Genomic DNA, 22,846 nt, shown 5'->3' with positions numbered 1-22,846 from the left:
CTGAGCAATAATGTCATACCCGGATGAGCTCTTTACAGAACCAGACAGCGTATGGGGGTGTCCTACTAATCTACTGCCAACTATAAAGATGTAATGTGCTCCTTGTGCTACAACACACTCATGTGGAAGAATATCCCACTCCTAAAGCTGCAAATGGATGCATTATGAGTATTCATGAGTACAGTAGTCTGACATTTATACCTTTTAGTATAAATAAATACCAACAGGCCAGAATCGCATTCCTCTGTAAGAAAATTGCACACACAGGAATTTTTTTTTCAAACAATACACAAGTATTCTGCATTTTTTATTTATTTTCATTATCAGCAAAAAACAAACCACACACCACATTACATTTTATAAACAGGAATACTCATTGTGGATGTATGAAATAAAAGTTCAGCTTAAAACCTGAATAGGTTATTCCTAGCATCAGTGATAAAAGCAATAGCATTAATCATTGTAAATGTATAAAAAGGAAAGTGTTTAAATTTATGAAATAATAAAAAAAACACAACTTTGGGCAAAAAAAATTTCCTCTCAACATGCTACTTTAAAAATTCATGCAAATGTAAAGCTTTCTAAAACAGTCACTTTCAAAACACTCTCCACATGAAATCCAATAACTTAGAAAATATCAGCCTCTTGTCCCTGAACTGATCCTTGAGAGAAAATAGTTTAGATGACCTCAACAAAAACCCGAAATGTTTCCCAGTTTCCATTAATGGCTTCATCTGGCAAACATACGATCTTTGTTACACGTTATACCCGGGCCAGTACCCACTGAGAAAAAAAAAAGATAAAATCCAGTTTTAAACAGACATGTTTCTTTCAAACACATTTCTCTGGCATCATTCAACAGTGAAAATGCTTTTGTATACACAACTAATTTCTGGGAAGAACATCAAAAACAGCACCATTTAAATTTTTCCTGGATTCTTTCCAACGTGACACTCACGTTGACTCCACAGTAATTGATCTACAAAGTCATACATCTTAGGCAAGTCAAAAAAAGATTTATTTTTTTTTGCTTAAATATAAGGTTATATTATACTCTCTATGAATCTCTGCTGTTAGCATGCAAATGGGTGTCTCTCTTATGTTTTAATCCAATATTGTTCTGCTTTTTTCTTTAGAAGTTGATGGATCCTGTGGCAGGTGTAAGCCTGGCCTGATCTAACTGGTACATCTACTTTGAAAATTACTGAGCCCAAAGCCATAATGGATGATTGTATCAGAGTCTACAGGTTTGTTAGTGTTGTTGGTGTAGTAAAAGGCCACCATCATTAATTGATACCTTCACCCATTCTTTAAACCTGGTTGCAGTTGCAACATTCTCTGCAAAATGCAAAGGTTTAAACGCCTTAAAGTTTGTATTCACTTAGTTTTAACCTAAAAACAGTCTGTTTTAAAATTCAGTATGAAAATTATGACTCATGACATATGACATTTTGGATGTGATACATTTGGCACATCCTCAATTACAGAACATGACTGATTGGAGTGTTGCCTTTCAAATGGATCTAAAAAGTTACCACACCCCTGTTTGAATGGGAGATTTTTGTGATGCTTAAACTTTTCCACCTTTAATATGACCTTTAAACATCTCAGTCAAAAAAAACAAAAAAAACTTTTGCATTTTAGGGAAATTTTGGTGTTAATCGAAGTGCCTCTGATTAACACTAAATAATATTCAACAATTGCAGTAGGTTTTTCCATGTCACAGAGAAAGCCATGGATTACGTAGAGCTTTTAAATCATCAGAGGGATCTCGATGTCAAAAAGTGTCAATCAGAAGAACACAAAAGACAACTTCACAATTTTGAAGGGCAGTCGGCAAACTTTGCCAGGTCTGCAAATAATGACGGGTGGTGTGATAATAAAACCCAAAGGAGCTGCGATAAAGCATTACCTTGTGGATGTGCAACCACATTATTGTTGTTTTTTTTCTTTTAAACCCAAAAGATTTCAATATTTAAAAGTTGTGTTGCATGTGTTATTGGACACATTGAAGGTGGAAAACACTCTGAAATCATTTATCTTATTCTCATTTTTTTACATCACATAACTGGTGTTTGATTAGGGTGTGTGAACTCTTTACAACCAATGTACTGCATGTTGGCTTCAGGGTTTGACCTCATGACATTTACCCTTCAGCTGTCGGTAGCTGAGGCTTGGTGCTGCCAAAAATCGGAACTCATCCTGAATGTCCTTAAAGGCAACATTATCCGCTATCAGAAAAAAACATGTTAGCAGAGGTAAATGAAGCCAATGAGAATAACCTACAATGTTGGAGCATAAATGGTCACATCAGCTCTCAGACGGAGCACGAAGAACAAGATCAATGAAAGGCTGCCAATCATACAGGTTTTTGCAGTCTCGAACAGAGAACTGCAACACCCATCATGCCTTGCTGAGATGAAAAGTACAACATTAAATAACTAGCAAAAATATTGGTAGTGTTTTGTTAAATATGTCGCCACTCCATTCAGAGGTTTTACATAAAACAATGGACTGAACAGATTCATTATGTATAATTATAATGCTCTTAAAAATCAAAAGAACAGCTTTCTTTCACAACTGATAGCACTGACGTGATGTGGACAAAAATGGTGGACGAAAACAAACGGCTGAAAACCACTTTTGACTCAAGAACAAGTTTTTTTTTAATGTTTTTTTTGACGTAACAGCAGACACTCCAGTAAAAGAAGACAAAACTTAATAATGAAGACTTGTGTTTGTATAGAGCTTCAGCTAATTGTGCACCTATAGTAACTATTTTTTTAACCACCTCCTTTGATTAATTTCGTTCTTGTTTTGTTTTGAAGGTTTTTTTTATTATTCTTTGGAAGGTTGGTTTTTAAAATGTGTGAACTGAACATGTAGATTTAGGTGGTGATATTCTTGTTTTAAACATACTCGCAGTCCGGGCACATTCCTGGTCTTGACATTTTATCCATCACTCAAAACACACACTGTTTTTTCTTTATTTTATTTTATTTTTTTGCGTAAGTAACTGTCAACAGTCTTATGTTATCATGACTTGTAATCCTCTGTGCTTTAAAATGAATGACGGGTGCCAGATTATGGATATTGTAGTGAATGTTGGCAGATTGAGGGGTGTTTCCTAGAGTTTTGATAAACAATTCTGTATTATGACAGTTCATGTTGGGTGAGTAAAGTGGGTGAAGCTGTAGTGACATAGTTTATGGTTGGTAGATACTGGACAAGTAAGCCATTATAGGCCCTTCTTGGTCGGAGCGCTGAGTTTCCTCATCCCCCTTATCCTGCACAGCAACTCACTGACAAAGTTCTGAAGAAGAAAAGTAAAATAAAGTTAGACTGTTCAGAGATACACATTAAATTCAGTGAGGTGACTAAGGAGTCATTTAAATGCTTCCATGAAAATTAATTCTTTGGAGTCTTCAACCTTTGTTCTGTGCTGGTTGGACTTCGCAAAGCAGATCAGACAATTCCTCATTTTGATTAGTAGAAAACTGCCAAATTTCCCAAAATGAGTACCTTAAAGTCATTTTCAGATGCACAAGAATCAACATAATCTGTGTACTTTAATGGACTACAAAGTTAGAAAAACTAAATGAGCTAAAATTATTTCAGATTAAAACACATTAGTACATTTAATTATTTAATGTAATTGATCAAACATTAACTTATTACATTTTTCTCAAAAGAGAACAAAAAATACCTAGAAGACATCTAAAGGATGCTATGCAATGCCAACGCAGAAGCAATCAAAACACCAAATACATTTTTTGTTTTCATGGTTATTTTGTAGCTAGTGCTTCAGAACGTAGGAGCATGTAAGTCCAGATTTGAAACCCTGTGAGTATTTGATGAAATTAGCTTTTTGTGAAGTGCATAATTTTGTAAGGAACAAAGTAAAACTAGATCCTAAGTAAAGATTATTGTGACATGCACTCTCAGAATCAAGCAAGAGGTTATATCAAGGTCTGGTTTCAGTATTAACTACCTTATTATACAGGACAGTGCTCATGATCCAATTCCAGATGTCTCCCCCTTCCTACCTGCATTCATCTTTTACCCAGCAGGTGTTTTTTCATTTAACCCGAACAACCCTCTCAGCCTCATCACTCCCCCTCTCACCTCATGTCTTTAATCTCCTGTTATCTTCCCCACTCTGCCTTCAAGAAGCAATCTCACAGTCCTTTCACCTTTCGTTCACATTCATCTTGTATATCAATTACCCCATGTCTTTCACTTCTTATTTCCACTTGACGGAGAGGAAGGGTGTAAGGGTAGCTGTGTGCACCATTTTTAACCCTGAGAGTGGGTAGGTACAGCCGAAATGTTACGGAAAACACATTTAAATAAAGTCCAAATGGGTACAGAATTGTTTTGAGCATCAAACATTGGTTGTAGGGTTTGTTGTAGATTACAGTAAAGCTAAATATAATTAATGAGTATATAAAAATGTGTACTCTTGTGGAGGTATGTAGTTGAGGGTGTGTAGGTTGCATATCTCAACAACTGTTACTGTAGCTAAACAGCAATGACCTTGTAATAAAACCACACACAGTGATGATGACAGATGGGGGGAAAATTTACCATGTGTGGAATTAATGTGATTGGTTTTTAAAAGCTTTAATCATGCAAATAGCCTAATGCAACCTCATCTAAACCCAGACTCTTATCTCTCTGAACACGTCAGTGTGAATACTGCAAGTAATGAATATTATGAAGTCCCACATCAGGTAGCTTATTTGTGCTTGTGCACGCATAGTTAATTAGGTATTCATTAGCCTACTAGAACATGGTGGATGCAGGCTTTGGCTCTAATGGTTTTTGGGCTCCAAAGAAGCTCACCTCTGTGGGTTTGTAGCAGTCTGTTAGGGATTCCTGTGAAAAGAAGAGGGGGAAAACAGTTGTTAGGAGGAAATAATTTACCGCTGTTTTTAAAATCTCAGCAGATTCTGCACTTTTAACTTTTCTTAACAGAAACTCATATTCTCCATTGGTTGTTGGAGTCTAGCCTTTATTCATATGAGCATATATGTATTTAAATAAATGTTCAAAAGGTTCTGAGATTTTAAGAATAAATTGCTAATTAGCAGACTTGAGGAATGTTCACAAGTCATGTCTCTCAAGTTAAGTCTCAAGTCTTTAGGGACTGAAGGAAGCATCAAATGCATGGCATCTCATCTGCCAATAATATGGTACATATAGCATAATGAGGCCCAAAATGATTTACACCCTTGGCAGATTGAAGTTTAAACTACTATTTTAATTAACCACCATGGTTCTTCTGATTAGAAGTAATATTATTGTTTTGAAGTGACTCAGCTGATAGAAAATCTGCGAAGAGGACAAAACAAGGAACTCATCGCTAAAGAGAAACCATGCAAATCCCAGTAGAAAAAACTGGTCAGTAATTTTTAAGGGTTTGATTGCTGTTAGTATATTTTGAGGGATTCATGTCTCATTAGCTACCAGAAACAAACTTTCTGGCAACGTCTAATTACTCCGGGGGTTTGAAAAAATGTACATCCTGTAAGGATTCTGTTTTAACACAGAGATTTATCAGTGATCTTCTATAAACCAGACAATATCACCTCAAAAACATCACATATTCTGCACAGTAGGCACTTTTGCTTTAAAACTGATACAACATGTTTCAAGTACGTATTTTACATTTTTTGTCTATGAACAGAAATAGTTTATTATACTATTCTTGTCTAAGGAAAATTTCTAACTTTGCTTAGGCAAGACAGCAAAGTTTACACAAAGCCTTACACAGCAACTCTTGAAACAAACTAATAATATCCACATTTTATCTATGGGTATTTAAGTTATTACAACATGTTTATTTTTACCAATAGCCTTTATATTCACATGATATTAACAGTTATATCTTTACTGAATATCCAGACAGCTTAAGAACCAATCAACCACCACATCTCTATAAAGGATTTCTCATTCGCTCTGTGACCAATCATCTCTGCTAAAGACTTGTATGCACACACAACCACATACACACATATACACACACATTTACCTGTAGTTTGCTGGCTCTCTCATCATCACTGTTGACCTCCAGCAAGTCATCAATGTCAATCTCTACCTCTGGCATCTCGTCCTCCTGAAACACAAGAGAACCCTTTGTTAGAGAACAGATGGAAAGGCTTTAAATGCGCAAACAAAATAAGAAAGTAGAACATTTCATTTAAAAAAAATTGCAACTGGAATATTTGTGTTGGCAAGAGGCTTATAAACACCCAAACCACTCTGTGTGCCCGCCTGCTAGGGACATACATCATTTGGAAATGTCATTGTACTGGGGTTGGGCCGTTTAGTGGCTCAACGGTTGGAGGCTGCCTTCAGCTCAACACCACATCAAAGCCCCAATGGTTCATTTTATTTCGCCACAAGGTTTTTGCAGAGGAAGCAAGCAGGGAGGATAAACCTTTCCCTCCCAGACACTGCATGACGTGTTCTACAAATGCTGTCCTTTTGGGAAGCATCAAGCTAAGGCTCTTAAAGGAACTGAGCCTGAGAATCCAGTTATTTTTCCACCTTTGTTTGCTTGACATTTACAACAAACACTTAAGCATCTGCTGCTGTCAAACAAGTCAACGGAGATATTTGATCACCTTCTGCTATCTTCCAAGTGGGTGGCCAGGTTTTTGTGAGCAACCCAGGCAAAACTCTCTGGGGTTATTTTTTGCACGTTGTTCTCTTCATTACTTTGAAACAAAAGCTCTGTGCTCAGAATATGCTCAACTTACTGAAAGCATTATTTCTCTGTCATTTTAATGCATTAGCTCACTGAAGATTTACTAAACATTTTGAACAATTGTGTTTGTAAATTTTTCAAATGCTCATTCATTTTCTTTAAATTTGATGAGAACATATTCATTATATATTTTTTTCTATTCTGCCGTTTGACATTTAAATCCATTTGCCAAAAAGAAAGAAAATGTTTTTTTAAGCTAAAAGGCCATATTTCCATCTTTGTTTCACAAAGATTAAAATGAACCCCCTTACTGAAGCCCACGAGGTTCAATCAAACGTACAGCGGGACGGGAATGTTGCTCACAGCTACTTGCTAACCATCGTTTCATAACAATGCCCGTGAGATAGTTCCTCATCTCTACTGCTAACACAGCAACAGGGATGTTATCCAGGGCTTATGTGTGTGTGTCTATCATACAGCCAGGAGCACAGCGTGGTATTAAGACAAAGAGCATTAAAGCAGGGATGATATTAGCTCCCAGAATTATAGTCAGTCGGCTTCGTTCTGTGTGGGCAGGGTAATAAGAACACACTGAAATCAGTGCAAACCATAATCATTCAAGTAACAATGCAAAAAACATGCATTCTTAAAGTCTAATGCTAAAACCTCGCAAATGCAAATTAATATGACAGAACTATTGATGAGAAAACAAGTAAGCCTGTGGAGCAAATCTCCATAAAACTTGGGTTTAATGGTTAATAGATTAAATATCAGTTGAAACCAGATTTTTGCGTACACTGCATTATCTTTTTTGTCACTGTCTGACATAAAATTCCCTACTTTGCCCTAGTCTTTGTCTAAAATTATTTGTTTGCTAAATGCCAGATTAATAAGAGTTGATTTTGATTTTTATATGTTTTAACCTTTATATTCTGAAGTTTACTTATGATTTCTTAGTACTTGGTAGATTTAACTTTTAAAACATGTTTGATATCCTTTGGCAAGCTTCTCGCAGTAGTTTGCTGGAATGTTGGACCATTCCTCCAGGTGAGCAAAAAACTCTGCCCTTGTAACCGACTTTGGTCTGGAGATTTAAGTAAATATTAAACAAAACTATGTCCATTCATAGTTCAGGCCTTTGAGAAACAATCAGGGAAGATCTTGCTTAAACTAAATCTTCTCATAGGTTTTTAATTGAATTAAGCTTTGAACTTCTACTGGTTCAATTTCTAAGGTGAACTTTTACCCTGGTCAGAAGTGTTCTGCAGCTTTAACAGGTTTCCTTCCAGGACTGCCCTCCTGCTATCTTTCTGTCAACTGAGTCCATTATCTAAATCCGACAGATGATCTAGAGTGAGTTGATGACTCCACAAAGTTTCTCCCGTGGAGTTTCAGGACAGGAAGCAAAGGTCAGTCCCCTCAGTCTTTCTCTCTATCAGTCTGTGGGGTCATCACTCACTCACTGACTTCTGTGAGTCTGATTGTTTCACTTGTCAGCAGGCAGTCATCACCCTACATCCCTGTGATTGGTGATAACATCACACATGGCTGGAATGTGACGCATGGCCGTGAGCAATTGCCAGGCTACATAAAAAATCTTGATATTCAAAGAAACTGTTAAGGAAGACATTGCACATATTTAGTCCTTCACAGTGGAGTGTGAGTAATTATAGTAGTGTGAACCCATACAACTAATCCCAAGTAGATCATTTTCAGTGCCTGCAGCAGGTAAAGTTAATAGTAACTGCAGACAACACAAGTAAATAAGGCAGGCAAACATTTTAAGATGAAGAAGCAATTGATAAAAGTGCACTTCAAACCTTATTTGCTACACGTAGAAGTAGCAGTTGGTTATTTTTTTTTTGCATTTGCATTTGCAAATGAGAGAAATAATGATGAAAGACATGGTGTGTTCAGAGGATATGTGCACAAGGAGCAGTGTTATTTGTAATCAAGGCAACTTTGTGAAGACTGTGCACGAGAACCAGCAAAGAACTGAAAGCCTGATAGAAAAACACAAAGCTGGACTGTCAGCCTGTGAGCCTGGCAATGTGTGCAGACAGCTGAGAGCGCATCTGTGTCAGGCTTGTTTTCACCGTCAGCTCAGCCGCCGGCAGCATTTTCAGTCTGGTTCAGCTGCGGTGAGGTGAATCCAAGCTAATGCGAGCAGCCCAACCCTGTGAGTCAACACAAACTCCATTTAGACTTCATTTAAACAGTGTCTATGAACAAAGGTGTGAGCAATTGCTTTACTTGAATGAATAATTCACTGACATCCCTATTCATAACCCTCCTACGTGAACCAGACCGGCTGGTTTCATATAATTACAGTTCTAAAGTAGATGATTATCCACAAGCTAATACACTCATGTTGATGGTTTCAGTCCATAAATATCCCCAGGTCAAATGGACAGTCTTTATTTCATCAGCTTATTAAAAATTATGTTTGGATTCAGGTGTTTACAGATACGCCTATCTTCAGTGACATAGTTGTTATATGAGCAAATGTTTGTCACTGTGGATTCAAGATTCTGTTTTTTAATCTTTCTGCAGGTGTACAAGCAGACTTCTAGCACGTCCTCTTGTCTTGTCTTTCTGCTTCTTTACATTTTCACTTTTAACCCCATCTCACTCCCTTTCTTCTTCTGAAAGTGGTTGCTCTGTCACATACACTCCCAGAAAAAAGACATAGAAGTTTGTGACTCTGACTTTACAAATATGAACAAAGTTCAAGAGGCATGAATACTTTTTCACCTCACTGAAGGTAAAAGGCAAGGAAATAAGCAAAAGAATGTGGTTCAAAAGAAGCAAACATACGGAATCTAATATTAAATCCTAAAATTGTGATTGGTATAGAACACACAGAGAAGCAAAACAACAATCGGTAAAAGCTAAAAGATTAACTAGAATAAGAAAGACATACAACTCAGATACAGTGAGATGAAGCGAGCACCGATAAGTGGGTCATTGTGATGATGATGATGAGGTGAAGGAAGAGGAGGATTGTGCAACGCTGTAAAATCTCCCAGCTCAGCTTTCTTCCTCTATATTCTGCCACACTGTGTCACATCAAAGTGCCGGGGAGCTCAAGGTGGGCTGAAATCATCCCCTGAAATTAAGTTATTAAGGGTGGAGGAAGTAAAAACACAGAGAATTGACAGTGTGTGATGGGAAAATTACTCTGAAGATTCAAAATGAGGGAAACAGACAAACACTACAAGCAGTTCGGAAGATGAGAGAGACTTTGCCAAGGTTACTGTTAAGACCCTCGTGGATTACTTAGCTCTTGGCCCTCCCCCACTTTCAAACACCTCCCTGTTGTCGTTTGGTGCAGCAGTTTGCTGAAACCATAGAGCGAGAAGGATGTGACTTTACTGGGTGATGCTAGCAGCTGCAGTCACAGCTCTTTCTCACGCTGATTCAGCTACTCCAGAGGACACTACATCAAATAGGAGAACTGCTAGAAAACATAGGATTGGGGTAGAAAAATCCTAAAATTAAGGTTGAAAATATAATTAATTAGCACGACAGTGACCCTCTAAACTTCTGTATTCATAAAATTCAAAGCATTTACACCCTGACTGTGAACTATTAGTGTAGTAACACCAGTTTTCAAGTGGATCTCTAATATTATCTTTTACGTAAAGCATTTCTGTTTTGTGCGCTGTTGCCACTGACATTTAGATACACTATTTCATAAAGTTCCTACCGTCCGACATCAAGTTAGATTGCTTAGTCAGTCAGTTACCGGTTGAGATAAAGCTGCCAACACTTAAACCATTTCTCTCTCCTACTTTTTACTTTTTATTAGAATAGAAAGTACACCTATGTCAGTTCTTTTGTTTCAAACTACCAGTCAGTTGAGATGGCCGCTCATACTGAGGCAGGTTCTTCCTGTTTATGAGGAGTTTTTACTATCCACTGTTGCAAACTGTGACTCAATGCAAGTGATTGTTTACTGTCATTCCGTGCTGAATGACAGCATGGCTTGTTAACCTAATTTCAATAATGAACTGAACTTAATGAACTTCGTTAACTAGGATCAGTTGGAATGGACACGTTTTTTAATTGAAATTAAATTTTTTTGTAATGTGCCTTGAGATGGCATGTTGTGAATTGGCGCTATATAAATAAACTAAATTAAAATTGAACTAAACATTTCCTGTTTTAGGACAGCAACAATCATCAAAAATATTTTGATTGGAGAATTTCCCGAATGAGGTTTTTTTTAGAGAACCTTTATTTCCTTTCTTCATATCTTCATGCATGTATTTTATAGTGCATGTAAATATCTGGTTTCACTTTTTTGTTTCTTTAGCACACACAGCATGCACTCTACTAAGCTTTTATGAAACATTTTTCTGTATGAGCTCAGAGGCAGTTTGATGGATGTTTCACAATTCACAGTTAATTATTCTTAGTGTCTTCTATGTTGTAACTAATCCCCCTCTTAGAGCTCTTCATAAACATCTTCCATCAGCAGCCTCACCAACAGCTCACATCTACACACAGTGACATGCTGTTGCCAGACAGAATCACCTCTGGTTAAAATCCTTGTATCTACTTAAGAGTTAAATATTCCTATTTCATTCTCAATCAGGAATATATCAGACCTGGACATGTAAGGCAGATAGATATAATGTTACTGTACTCGAAATCCAGACAGTTCTTCCCTGAGGCAAATCAATCGACAGCTGAAGCCAATGCAGACCTTTGCCCTCAACACAAAGCAAATGCTCGGCATGAAAACATAGATAGCATTGAGGTCAAAAGCAGCCAGCCATGCAGCAAACAGAACAGAGTGCTAAAGAATGTATTTAAATGAAAGGTTTCTCCGTTTTTGAAAACTGTAATGTAGGTGAAAATAAACCAAACTAGCTGGAAATAAGACCCAGATTTGTTTGAAAAATGAAAGCACTTCCTTACTGAACCCATACAATTTAGTTTTTGCATGAGTCATTTTGCACATGCAAAGGTGGATAAACAACAAATGCACTCTTGAAAAGGAGCTCATCCGTCTGGCTTTTGAGAGTCAAAACAACCATCAGCCTCTTTCTCTTTGAGGCAAATGCAGATGCTGTTTTGCATCTCCTCCTCCAAGCTGGGAGCGCACAGAGTGCGAGTCAATGTTTTTATACAGCCTGTTTATAGACCTCCTGACAGAGAAACCAGTAGTTAACCAGATCTAGTAGGGATGAGGATAAAATGACTGAGAAATGAACAGATTTTAAAAGCGAATTATCGATCAATCAATCATTCAATCAAGTTTATAGTACATTTCACCAACAAAGCAGTTCCAAGTGCTTTACGTCATAAAAACACAAAAATCAACAATAAGAACAGGCAATTGTCAGGATTTCATTCATTGATATTAATTTTATCCAGGCATATCTTGGCTGAAACAGCCAACACAATAACATTTATTCCTCAGCAGCATACATAATTCCATTTCAATGTGCTTCAGGTCACTATTTGATTGGTTGATATCTATTTGATTGAAATCCACATGGAGAGAGTGAGCGTGCTGGAAGGAGGATCACAAAGTAGAAGTGCAGAAGTGTGAAGTCAGTTGCGGTGGACGAGTGCAGACAGTGAAAGGAGGATAGAAAAATTTAGCACAACCAAAACAGAGCAGCCAATAAACACGCTATAACCTTTGTGCTCAGTGTTGATTTTTGAAATTGACACTCGGTGCTGCCAGTGTGTCTCAGCAGCTGGTGGATTTCTGCTGGCTGAGAGGCCTCCTTGTCAACACCTCTGATTTGTTTAGCAGCAGCAGATGCACGTGTGTGTGGGTGTGTGTGGGGGTGTGTGTGTGTGTGTGGGTGCGTATGCGTAAGTGAAATGTGTGGACGTGTGCTCAGACGTCCGACGCTTGATGAGTGTCTATTTTTATCCATCATATCTAAATTTCCAAGCATGGATATTGTAAACAGAAGACTGACCTTTCTTCATTTCTCAGTCCGTGGATCAGTCAGTGCAGCAGTAATCATTTAATTAATAGCTCCAATTCTGATAACCAGAGATGTACGTGGAGTATACAGTGACTTGCAGAAGTCCTCACCCATGGAATCTTTTCCTCATTTTGTCCAGGTACTTCAAAGGACTTTTATTTAAGTGATAAACCAACACAAAGTAGCACATAATTGTGAAGTGGAAGGAAAATGACTCCTGGTTGCATTTTCTTCCATCAAGACACAGTGCAGACTAAGGCCTTCTTATGTTTTTCTTTGCCAAGCTAAGCAAGCTAAGGCAGATGCAAAATGTAAGCAAACAGCAATTTTCAAGTTTTATCAAAACTCTCAATTAATGTAATTGCTTTAGCTTCCCACCACATACGACATGTAGACCAAGTAACTTAGTTTTGGTCTCTCTTAGTCAGCATATCCTTCAACATGTTTATTGTCTCCCCTACGTTGCTCCTTAAACTGGCCTGAAGAGCTCCTGTGAACCTCTTCAGGCCTTCTTTCAGCAATTTCTTTCTTCTCGATACTCTCTAACAAAGGCCAGATTTGTTGAGCATCAAAGGATAATCCACCTGAATTATGGTTCTCTGTAGGCCCTCCAGAGTAATCAGGGGCCTGTGGGCTGTTTTTCTGATTGAAAAGAACATTGCAGCCACTGTCGATTTTGGATGAATTAACTGAACATCATGCGAAATGTTCAAAGCTTGAGATGTTGTTTGTATAATTACATCTTTTCTTCTTCGAGGTTGCAAAGTAACAAAGTGATTAGTATGAATGCTTTGCAAGGCACTGAGCTTGCTTGTTTGTTGTGTGTGCTCATAGCATGATGCATTAAGTAACTCTGTATGTAAAGTAATACTCCTGTCAATGAATGCCGATGTGCGTTTTCCCAGGCATGCTATTGAACCGGTCTAATGACTTGGGCTTGAATTCTACTCCTCTGGTTTTATGCGAGGCTCACGTGGTTGCTCTTGTTCCTCGGTAAAAAACACATGACAGGCACAGGGGAGGAAAAATCTAGACGGGAAGCAGTGAGCGACAGAAAGATGAAAGACATTTCATCTGGAAAGGCAGAAATCTTAGACAGATTTCTGCCCTTGAAGTGATACTTGAAGGTTAGACATCAGCAACAAAATGCACTTTTCTTTGTTCCGTACACATATTCATAAACACAAAAATCACCTGAAGGCATTTTTTACACAAAATGCAGTTTCAAAATTAACCTGTATACCTCATATAATCCATGGACAACAGGAATGGCAGTCAGAAGCAATGGTATCAACCACAAGGAGATGCTTCAACTCAGGAGATTGCTTTTGCTCCATTTAGTCTGAACATGTACACTGACCTGTCAGATCACTGTTACGCTCATCAGTTTATGAAAAGTCACCACTGTGCATCTGTTAAAGAGTAGCCCAGTATCTTTAGCCTAAAAAAGGCCACATGGCCTCATACAAACCCACAGACAGTAAAAGCCGTAGGGCAGAAGCCTTGTATACCAACAGACCCTGAGCTGGCAGAGCCACTGAAAAGTAGGGCATTTCTTCCACTCATTTGCATCTCGAAGGCATACACATGACACAACATGCAGAATGCAAGTGTATAATGGATTTACTGCTGTCCAGTAAGAGTTTATGTTTCACATTATCTTAATTGATTGCTCTTAGACAGACAGATCCATCAGTCCGCTGACACATTCTGCCTTTTAATCACCTAAACTGGACCTCAGCATTAGCAGGCACTCAATTAGAGTTCACCTCATCTATTAAAGAAGAGAAGGAGTGTGGTGGTGGGTGTCACAAACTGACAAGAACTTTTGTCTTCTTTTGTTCAATTAGTATACAAAGTTTAAACATAGGGGCTGATAGAAAATATAAATGTGAGAAAAAGACTATTTGTTCAGAGAAAAACTGCAATGCAAAGACAAAGCAGAATTATTGTCCATCTTCTTGGTAATATACGGGCCCTCCGGGTTTTGTCTTGCTTTTATGTTATTTTGTGAACAGCTTTGAGCAGTGGCCTTCAGTGAGCACTGGACTGGTCCGCAGCCGAGTGACAAGCAGACAGACCGGGGCTTTGCTGTTGAAAAGAAAGAGCTGGACCCAAAAGCAAAACGCTTGTTTTATAGGCCCTTCTCTGATCAAACCCTCACCTTCCCACATGTGCTCATGTGTGAAAAAATCCCATTCTGGACACAGGCGCAAGTCAAAATGAGCTGTAGACCAGGGGTGCCCAAGTCCAGTCCCTGAAATCTACCTATATCCTGCAACTGTAAGATGCCTTCCTTCTCCTACACACCTGAATCAAACGACTCATCAACAGCTTTTAGCACTGGAGAACCCAGCTAAAAGGGCTGGAATCATTTGTTTGAGGCGCGTAGAAGCAGGAGTACATCTAAAAGCTGCAGATAAAAGATCTTGAGGACTGGATTTGAGCACCCCTGCTTTGTGATCCTGTACTACTTGAATATTGATTAAACAAGCAAGATGATGTCAATATTTGCAAAGGTCTTAAAAGTGTGAGACATTCTGAACAGAAAATTGCATTACTAATGGAATCCGTTTAGCTTATTTTATCACATTTCTGCCTCAACAAACAACCTGACTTCACTAACAAACTCAAGCCCCTATAGCATAGTCCCCAATGTACTATCAGGTTTTCTTATGAAACTGATACAGTGGATGACCTTTCAGCAAGAACAGCATAGTCACCCCTACATGTATCTAACACACACATGCTTAAAGAACACTACCGAAACCAATTTGGGTTTCAGCGTAGAGGTATTTACAACAGTGGTTGGAATGTGATGTCCTGCTTACAGTCATGTACATAAAGATCACTAGTATGTAGTAACAACCACCTGCTCAAACACTAGAGGAGGTGATAGACAGCTTTAACATTGCACTGAAAGTACAACTTTTAGACATCATCAGGGACTGCTTTCACTACTGGCTTTTATTGAAATCCTTCCAAGTCCCGGTTCAACTCAGGCTAATAACGCTCTGGTTATTGGAGACCGGTTGGGGAGCCAGAGGGGGATCATCATGGGATATTATCTTATTGGCTAAGTGAATAGATATGAAGAGATGTCCTGCTGGTGTGTGGATGTACGCACTATATGGAAAGAGGTCAAATGGACAGGATATCATACAAGAGAAAAAATATGGAAATATTTTGGCTCATAATTAATCTAAAATTCAATTTGCATTAACTACATCCTGCTGATGGAAGTCTGACATGCAGCCAAGAACTCAGTCAGCTTTGAACTGTTCAGCCATTGCAGTTGGAAACAAGGCTTCGGCTTATTTTAGCTCGAATAAGAACCACACCAGAGAAATAAGCAGGGCTATAAAGAGAGGGAGAAGCTCACAAACAAGATGACAGACATGAAAAGGCATCGGTCTGTGTTAGAGGGCTGCTGTAAATGCAACACTTACGGCATTTTCAGCATGAGGGAGGTAGAAGTTCGGAGCTTCACACACATGCAGAGTTTATTAACCTCATGTGTGAAAAATATTTGCATTGCAATGCTCTCTCTTATTGCAGAAGGGAAGGTATCAAAACCTGTTCTGGCAGTTAGTGTCGTACTGTGATTTTTGCCTGAACTTATTTTCAGTACACAGTGCACAAATCACTTGATATTTTTGGCACGCTTTGTTTTGATAAAGCCCCAGTCTTTTGTATTGGGAGTGCATCTGATAGACCAAAATAAAACCCAGCACAATGGCCAAGAGAAAGAAAAAATATATTTGATTTTCTTAGGGGGTTTGTTCTAATAGAAATGTAAAAAGTGTTGCGTGCGTTACTATTCAGTCCTTTGGGGCATGTCTCTACCTGTAAACCATTCTGTCAAGAATATGCTTTGATTTGACTCATTCCAGTAGCTTTGGATTATGTTGAGTCATTGTTCTGCTGGAAGGTGAACTGGAGTCTCATCTGTTTTGCAGCCTTTAACGGCTTCTCTTTCAGGATTGCCATGTTTTCAGCAACATCCATCTTCCAATTAAAAATTACCAGCTTCACGTGCCTGCAGAGGAAAAGCATCCCCACACCATCCTTCAATGTGGGGATGTTGTTTTCAGACTTCAGTTTTCTTCTCTACATTATTATGGCTAACTATTAATCCCTTAAATGGCTTTGGTGCTCCTCGGCTTTTGTGATGCTTTTTTACTGGTTCAGGTTTTTTTAAAACCTGTAAAGCTTTGGAAGAAAACCTTCACTGAGTAAACAGATGATTTCTGAAGGAAATGGGTTGCACTGGTTCGCATTTCACAGTATCAGACACAACATTTTATTTTCGATGCACAATTAAGCTCTAATTTATGTTCCTCCGTCACATAAAATCGCAATAATTCAAGGTGTGTGTACCCTGCTTCACCCTGTTCTTTTTATAATCTCTCAGTGGTGTAATCTCTGTGTGGATTATACCATTGATAGATGGAGTGATCCACGCATATATAAATATATGCCTGACTCGAAGTGACAGACGTATTGTGTGTGTACATGTGCGTTTGTGCAGACCCTTGGCATTAGGGAGGGGGTTGCGAGGCAGAAGAGGTGATTGGCTGGGGAGGAGAGTCACAGCATCAGCACATCCTCTAACCCAGTGCCCTTCTTTCCATCTTCTCAACACCCCCACATGGCTCTGTATGGCAGCATAGTGTACGTGGGAAACAGGAGAGTTTATTGGGAGGGGAATTTGCTGCTATCCGGACCCCCTACACACACTCTCTCTTTCTCTCTCTCTCTCTGTCTCTCTCTCTTTCTCCACATGCGCACACAAGGCCTCCCCTCCCCCTTTTTAAAGTGTTAAAGAATGCGACGTGCAGACGTGCGAACGCACAGTAATTGGGGTGGCCAATATAAGGCGCAGGGACAGATGCACCGCAGAAAAGTGCATATAGGTTAAAAGGGCTAAAACCGTCGCCACATAAACGTCAAACGACTGAACTGAGACGCACGCACCATCTCATAAAACTACAATAAACCGAGCAGCTGGGGGTTTGCTTTAAAGGATATTGATGAAAGGGCTGTTATTAGTGTCATTTACGAGAAATTATACGGTCTATGTAAATGGATGCACACAGTATTCCCTTTTCGCAGCTGCAAGCTTCCTTGGAGGTGGGGGGCGACGGGTGCGTAAAAGGACAACCATGCGGTTTCTCTGCTGCTGCTTTTCCTCCCCGGCCCATGCATCCCTTGCTCAATGACAGAGACAGATATAGGCTGTAACAAATAAAACTCTCGGAGCTACAAAGGCACACATAGATGTCTGAAAGCCTCAGTATCTATGACATAAAGGAAAATGAGAAAGTCAAGCTCCTTGATGTGAAAAGTTGATGTGTTATATTGTTGTGATTTTGAGTTTCCATGTGAAAAACAGATGACTTGCAGCTCTGATTGACTGACACTACAATCGAAAAATGACACAAAAACATACATAAAATAACCTGCATTGTTTATCCCGGCTGTCTGTCTCCTTGTGCATTTGAAGGGCCCCCCACTGACAGGGTGACCCGTCCTTTACTCACCTCACAGTCATACAACTTGCTGAGCTCCTCGATGATCCATTCTTCCAGCACGAGTCTCTTCCGCAGCTCCTTCCTGTCGTACTTGACCGTCACTTTTCCCTGCTTCTTCTGGACCGGGTCCTCACCGTTGATGGGGCCGGAGCTCACGCAGCCCACACCGGGCGCACCTTGGAAGAAGACGCGGCTGCCTGCGGTGGGAAGAGGGGCACTGGTTTCGGTACTGGCGGCCGACATAGCGGGATGAGAGGGTTTGTTGCTTGGATAAATGTGTTAATGAAGTGGACAGGAGGGGAGAGAGAGACTGCGGAGCTGCACGGCAGACAGGAGAATGTGCAGCAGCTTTTAAACAGTTGCTATTTAAAGCGCAGCGCCGTAGAAAGCCGAGAGGGCGGAGCGAGCGCTGCAAGAAATGCTGGATGGCAGACGTTGGGTTTGAGGTGAAATAAAAAAATAATGACTCCAAAAGAAAGAAAGAAATAGTGGAATATGGAGATGACAATGGAACAGAAACGCAAAGGAGTTTAATTTACTACATGAACGTCGTATTGGCAGGTGTCGGTGTTTAAAAATGAACATATTCAAAAATAAGTCCGGTTAACAGACATGAATCATTTTTTGCAGTGAATCTTTCGATTTCCCTCAATGGTTTTTATTAGCGCACTAGCGTTAAAGACAGTTGCGCCATCAAGAGGAGGCAAGGAGAACAATTTGCTGTCAAATCAGACAATCTTTTTATTTACAGGTGCATATATCAATGAACACCTAAAGGTTTATTCCAACAATGTAGTTCAAAATCTGAAACTCAGATCTGTTACAAAGAGTGATCTATATTGCAAGTTTTTAACTTGCAGCTCATGAAAACTCGAAAGCATAATGAAATTCAGGACGTTCTATTTTAGATTTTGTCGCCCCAGAGATTATTAGTGCCAAAAATAATTGTACAAGTGTTCTTGTTTGTATAGCTACAAACAAACAAAATCTCAGTATCCTTATTTATATCCTTCTCATTTAGAGAAAAAAAAAAAACTTGGCGAAAGAATTTTTGCGCCATCTATTGTCCGAATTAATCCATAACGTTATGATAGGTCAGATTGTGTTATTGTTTGAATTGTTCGTCACTGAGAGATATTTCAATAAGTTTTTCTTAATTAAATCAAATCTCATGGTGCTGGCTCAAAATAGATACACTCCTCATTTTTGGAACTTCAGTAGTTAACATTCAGGAATGGTATAAATTTGGTCAACAAGTAAAGATGATTGACCCTTATTGGAATTTTCACAGGTGTTTTTTCAAGAAAGATGGAGATAAATTAAACATTTTCTTAGAATACATAATGTAACCCTAACCCTAACCCTAGTTCCATAAACTGCACTTATTCAAAGTGTGTTGTTCAAAAAACTAGATTTTTTTTCCAATACAATTTAGTTTATTTATATACCACCAATTCACAATAAATATCTCAAGGCCCTTTTACAAAATAAAAAACAAATCAATCAGATTCAATTCAATTCAATCACACTGACAGATTCAAAGGCAGATGCATTTGAATTTGAACACACCTCTTTTTAGAAGCTCCTAAGATTTCCAAATCTGTTTGTTTCAGACCAATCAATAAAACATAACAGAAAAATTGCTTATATCCCAAACACTTTTATTTCATTTGCTCCATGAAAATGAACATTTTATTGAAGGTTTTTGTTAAGTGTTTCAATTTGCATGTACTATTCAGCTTGTAGCACAGGGAGAACAAAGTGGAATATTAACCTCGGTATAGGACTTTGAAACTTAAACTTGCAGACTTTTATGGGGTTTTTTTGTTGTTTTTTTCATGACCTGGTGAACCGTGGAAATGTTTTTTTCTACTTCAACAGGGTGCCAAGCTCATGTGCCTTATCCCATGTTCTGACTCAGCATAAAGGCTCACTTCAGATAACAGAGAAGCATTTTATAACACGAGGTTTGCACTCAGCAAAGGTACAGTAGTTCCACTCCTACTGGCAGCTGCTCAGTCAGTCATGGCTCTCCTGTCTGAACTCACACCCGTCCTCGCTCTGGTCCTGTGCGTTGTGGCCGGCTTTTTGTTTCTGAAATCTCGGACACCAGAGACCAGTCCGAGAGTAGCAGGGCAAACCACAAAAAAGGAGTTCAGACCCTGGGTGGATCAGGACTTGCAGGATGACACAGAAATAACAAGAGGAGGTAAATTCCAGTTTCCTTTTTACTAGTCAAAGAAAAATAGGATTTTCATGTTTTGCATGCTTGCATTGGATGCAAAAGGCTTTACATAAATTAAAATAAGGGAAAAAAACAAGCGATAATTAAAAATGGACATACAACACTAACAGTCATATTAACAAATAAAAAAATAAATAATGAGCTAAACAAGCATGGGGAAGTTTCTTGTGTTTAAAACCTTCATACATTATGCATAAATTCAATCCACATTACATCACCCAGGTTGAAAAGTACCCATGCATCAATGGAATCTACTGGATTTCCTTAGACATAAACTTTTTAAACTACTTTGAATAACGTATTGAGTATACGATAACTGGTATCAATTGGAACTATTGATACTAGTTCCAACCGATTATAGCTAGATAATTAAAGTTTATACATCTGAAGGGCATCAGAGCTCTGTGCCTTGTTATGGCAGACTATATGTTGTCTGTCTCCTTGTTTATTTAGATTCCCTGATTAACAAATGAATGTCATAGGCATCACGTTTCATTTCTTTGACATCATTTTAGATGACGATGAATGGGTGGAGAACAACAAAGAGGAAGAGCTTGCACATGTTCCCTATTCACCACAGCGCTACTCGGAGGAGACCATGCTGCAGAGGTCCAAGGATTTTTACTCCTTGATGAACCAGAGGAGATCTGTCAGATTCATCAGCCCCGAGCCAGTCCCACGAGAAGTCATCGATAGGGTCATCCTCACTGCAGGCACGGAACATATCAGTTTGACTTTTTGCTGCATTTGAGGATCAACAAAGGCCATCATAACTGGGATCAGTTTGTTTATTAATGTGTTCCATCTCTGTTTAGGGACAGCGCCAAGTGGTGCTCACACGGAGCCCTGGACATTTGTTGTAGTGTCAGATCTGGACACAAAGCACAAGATCAGACTTATTGTGGAAGAAGAAGAGGAGGTGAACTACCGCCAGAGGATGGGAGATAAGTGGGTCCATGATTTGGCCAGGTTAAGGTGAACATATTTACTTACTCCACATCTTTTTTACCATTATGATTATGATTAAAAGGACAATATATGCCACATAAATCACACTTGTTTCTGCAATACAGGACGAACTGGATTAAGGAATATTTGGATGTTGCTCCATACCTGATTCTCATTTTTAAACAGACTTATGGGATTCTACCAAATGGAAAGAAAAAGACCCATTATTACAATGAAATCAGTGTCTCTATATCTTGTGGAATCCTCCTGGCTGCTCTGCAGGTTAGAAATACAAAATATTCTATGAGATACAAATGACACTAAATGAAATGAAAACATTTATTTAATTATTTTTCCAAATGCACAATTACATTCTCTGAACATTTTTCCAAAAACACAGTATAATCTCAAACAAAGAATCTGATTTTCTGTCTGTCAGAATGTGGGCCTAGTAACCGTCACAACGACGCCCCTAAACTGTGGCCCTCAGCTCAGGCTCCTCCTCAAGCGGCCGGTCAACGAGAAGCTGCTGATGCTGCTTCCTGTGGGTTATCCTGCAGCTGACGCCACTGTGCCAGATTTGAAACGGAAAAATCTGGAGGAGATCATGGTGGCCACCGGAACAAATCAGAGAATATAAAATGTGGAAAAGTGTTCAAATGTCTTTTGAAGAACAAATGCTTTTAAAATTTTAAAACTACTTATGGCTGCAAAGAAAAAATAAAATTGGTTTTAGTTGGTATTTTTTGTATCCTCAGTAGTTTAAATGGCACAAAAAAGTGTATTAATGTTGACGTATATTCTCCACTCAAGAATACTCTCAGTCATCTATGTAGGAAACTATATGGTATTGCTCTTCTATTTTGTTTTTTAATAAAGCAGTAAGTAAAAAGTGTGAATGCTGATATTTTTGTTGTATTCCCAATTTTTGCTCATTAAATTTGTATGTTCAGTAGGTATAACACTTAACTCTGTGATTCTTAAGACATCAGCTAGTGGTTCTGTTTTCTAAACCATTATTGCTTGCTCACTTGAAACTGCATGTCAAGGCAATACTGTGGTAAAATGAAATAAATGTTTAATACTGCTGCCCACGACTACCAAAGAGTGGGTTGAAAAGATAAATTGGTGTTGGCTCACTAAACATGTAATATTTGGGTTGAAATAAATAATTATTTTCCATCCATTTTCTGTACCTTAACTTTTTAAAGATCACAGGCAGGGAGTGCCTATTTGCATCAATTAAAAGGTGAGAAGTGGGGAACACCCTCAACATGTTAATACTCAATTCTGATTTGTTGCTGAGATCCAACTTGTTGTGATATAACTGACATCATTTAGATGTGACCACTATCAGACTTTATGTACAGTCTACAGCCCTGAAGTGAAACGCCTGCACAGAAGATGATACAATGTCACATGCAACACATTGTTTGCAGAAGGTGGAGGCTTC

At 38.7% G+C, this 22,846-nt stretch overlaps 2 protein-coding genes across 2 annotated transcripts; one reads left to right on the top strand and one right to left on the bottom strand.

Annotated features, from left to right (window-relative positions):
• Positions 1-294: 294 nt before the first annotated feature.
• ppp1r14c (protein phosphatase 1, regulatory (inhibitor) subunit 14C) lies at positions 295-18,560 on the bottom strand. The gene is made up of 4 exons (XM_032585336.1): positions 18,210-18,560; positions 6,035-6,118; positions 4,846-4,878; positions 295-3,313 (listed from the first exon to the last, which is right to left on the bottom strand). The coding sequence occupies exons 1-4, from the start codon at positions 18,441-18,443 to the stop codon at positions 3,239-3,241; spliced, it is 426 nt and encodes a 141-aa protein (XP_032441227.1). The 5' UTR covers positions 18,444-18,560; the 3' UTR covers positions 295-3,238.
• Positions 18,561-20,023: 1,463 nt separating this feature from the next.
• iyd (iodotyrosine deiodinase) lies at positions 20,024-22,579 on the top strand. Its single transcript, XM_032585335.1, has 5 exons — positions 20,024-20,409; positions 20,961-21,158; positions 21,261-21,420; positions 21,519-21,675; positions 21,833-22,579. Exons 1-5 carry the CDS (start codon positions 20,226-20,228, stop codon positions 22,031-22,033), a joined length of 900 nt encoding a protein of 299 aa, XP_032441226.1. The 5' UTR covers positions 20,024-20,225; the 3' UTR covers positions 22,034-22,579.
• The last annotated feature ends 267 nt before the right edge of the window (positions 22,580-22,846 follow it).

Source organism: Xiphophorus hellerii, chromosome 15, assembly GCF_003331165.1.
Source record: "Xiphophorus hellerii strain 12219 chromosome 15, Xiphophorus_hellerii-4.1, whole genome shotgun sequence".
NCBI classification, from domain to species: domain Eukaryota; kingdom Metazoa; phylum Chordata; class Actinopteri; order Cyprinodontiformes; family Poeciliidae; genus Xiphophorus; species Xiphophorus hellerii.
Note: the sequence above shows the minus strand (reverse complement) of the source record. Positions and strands in the feature narration are given on the sequence as shown.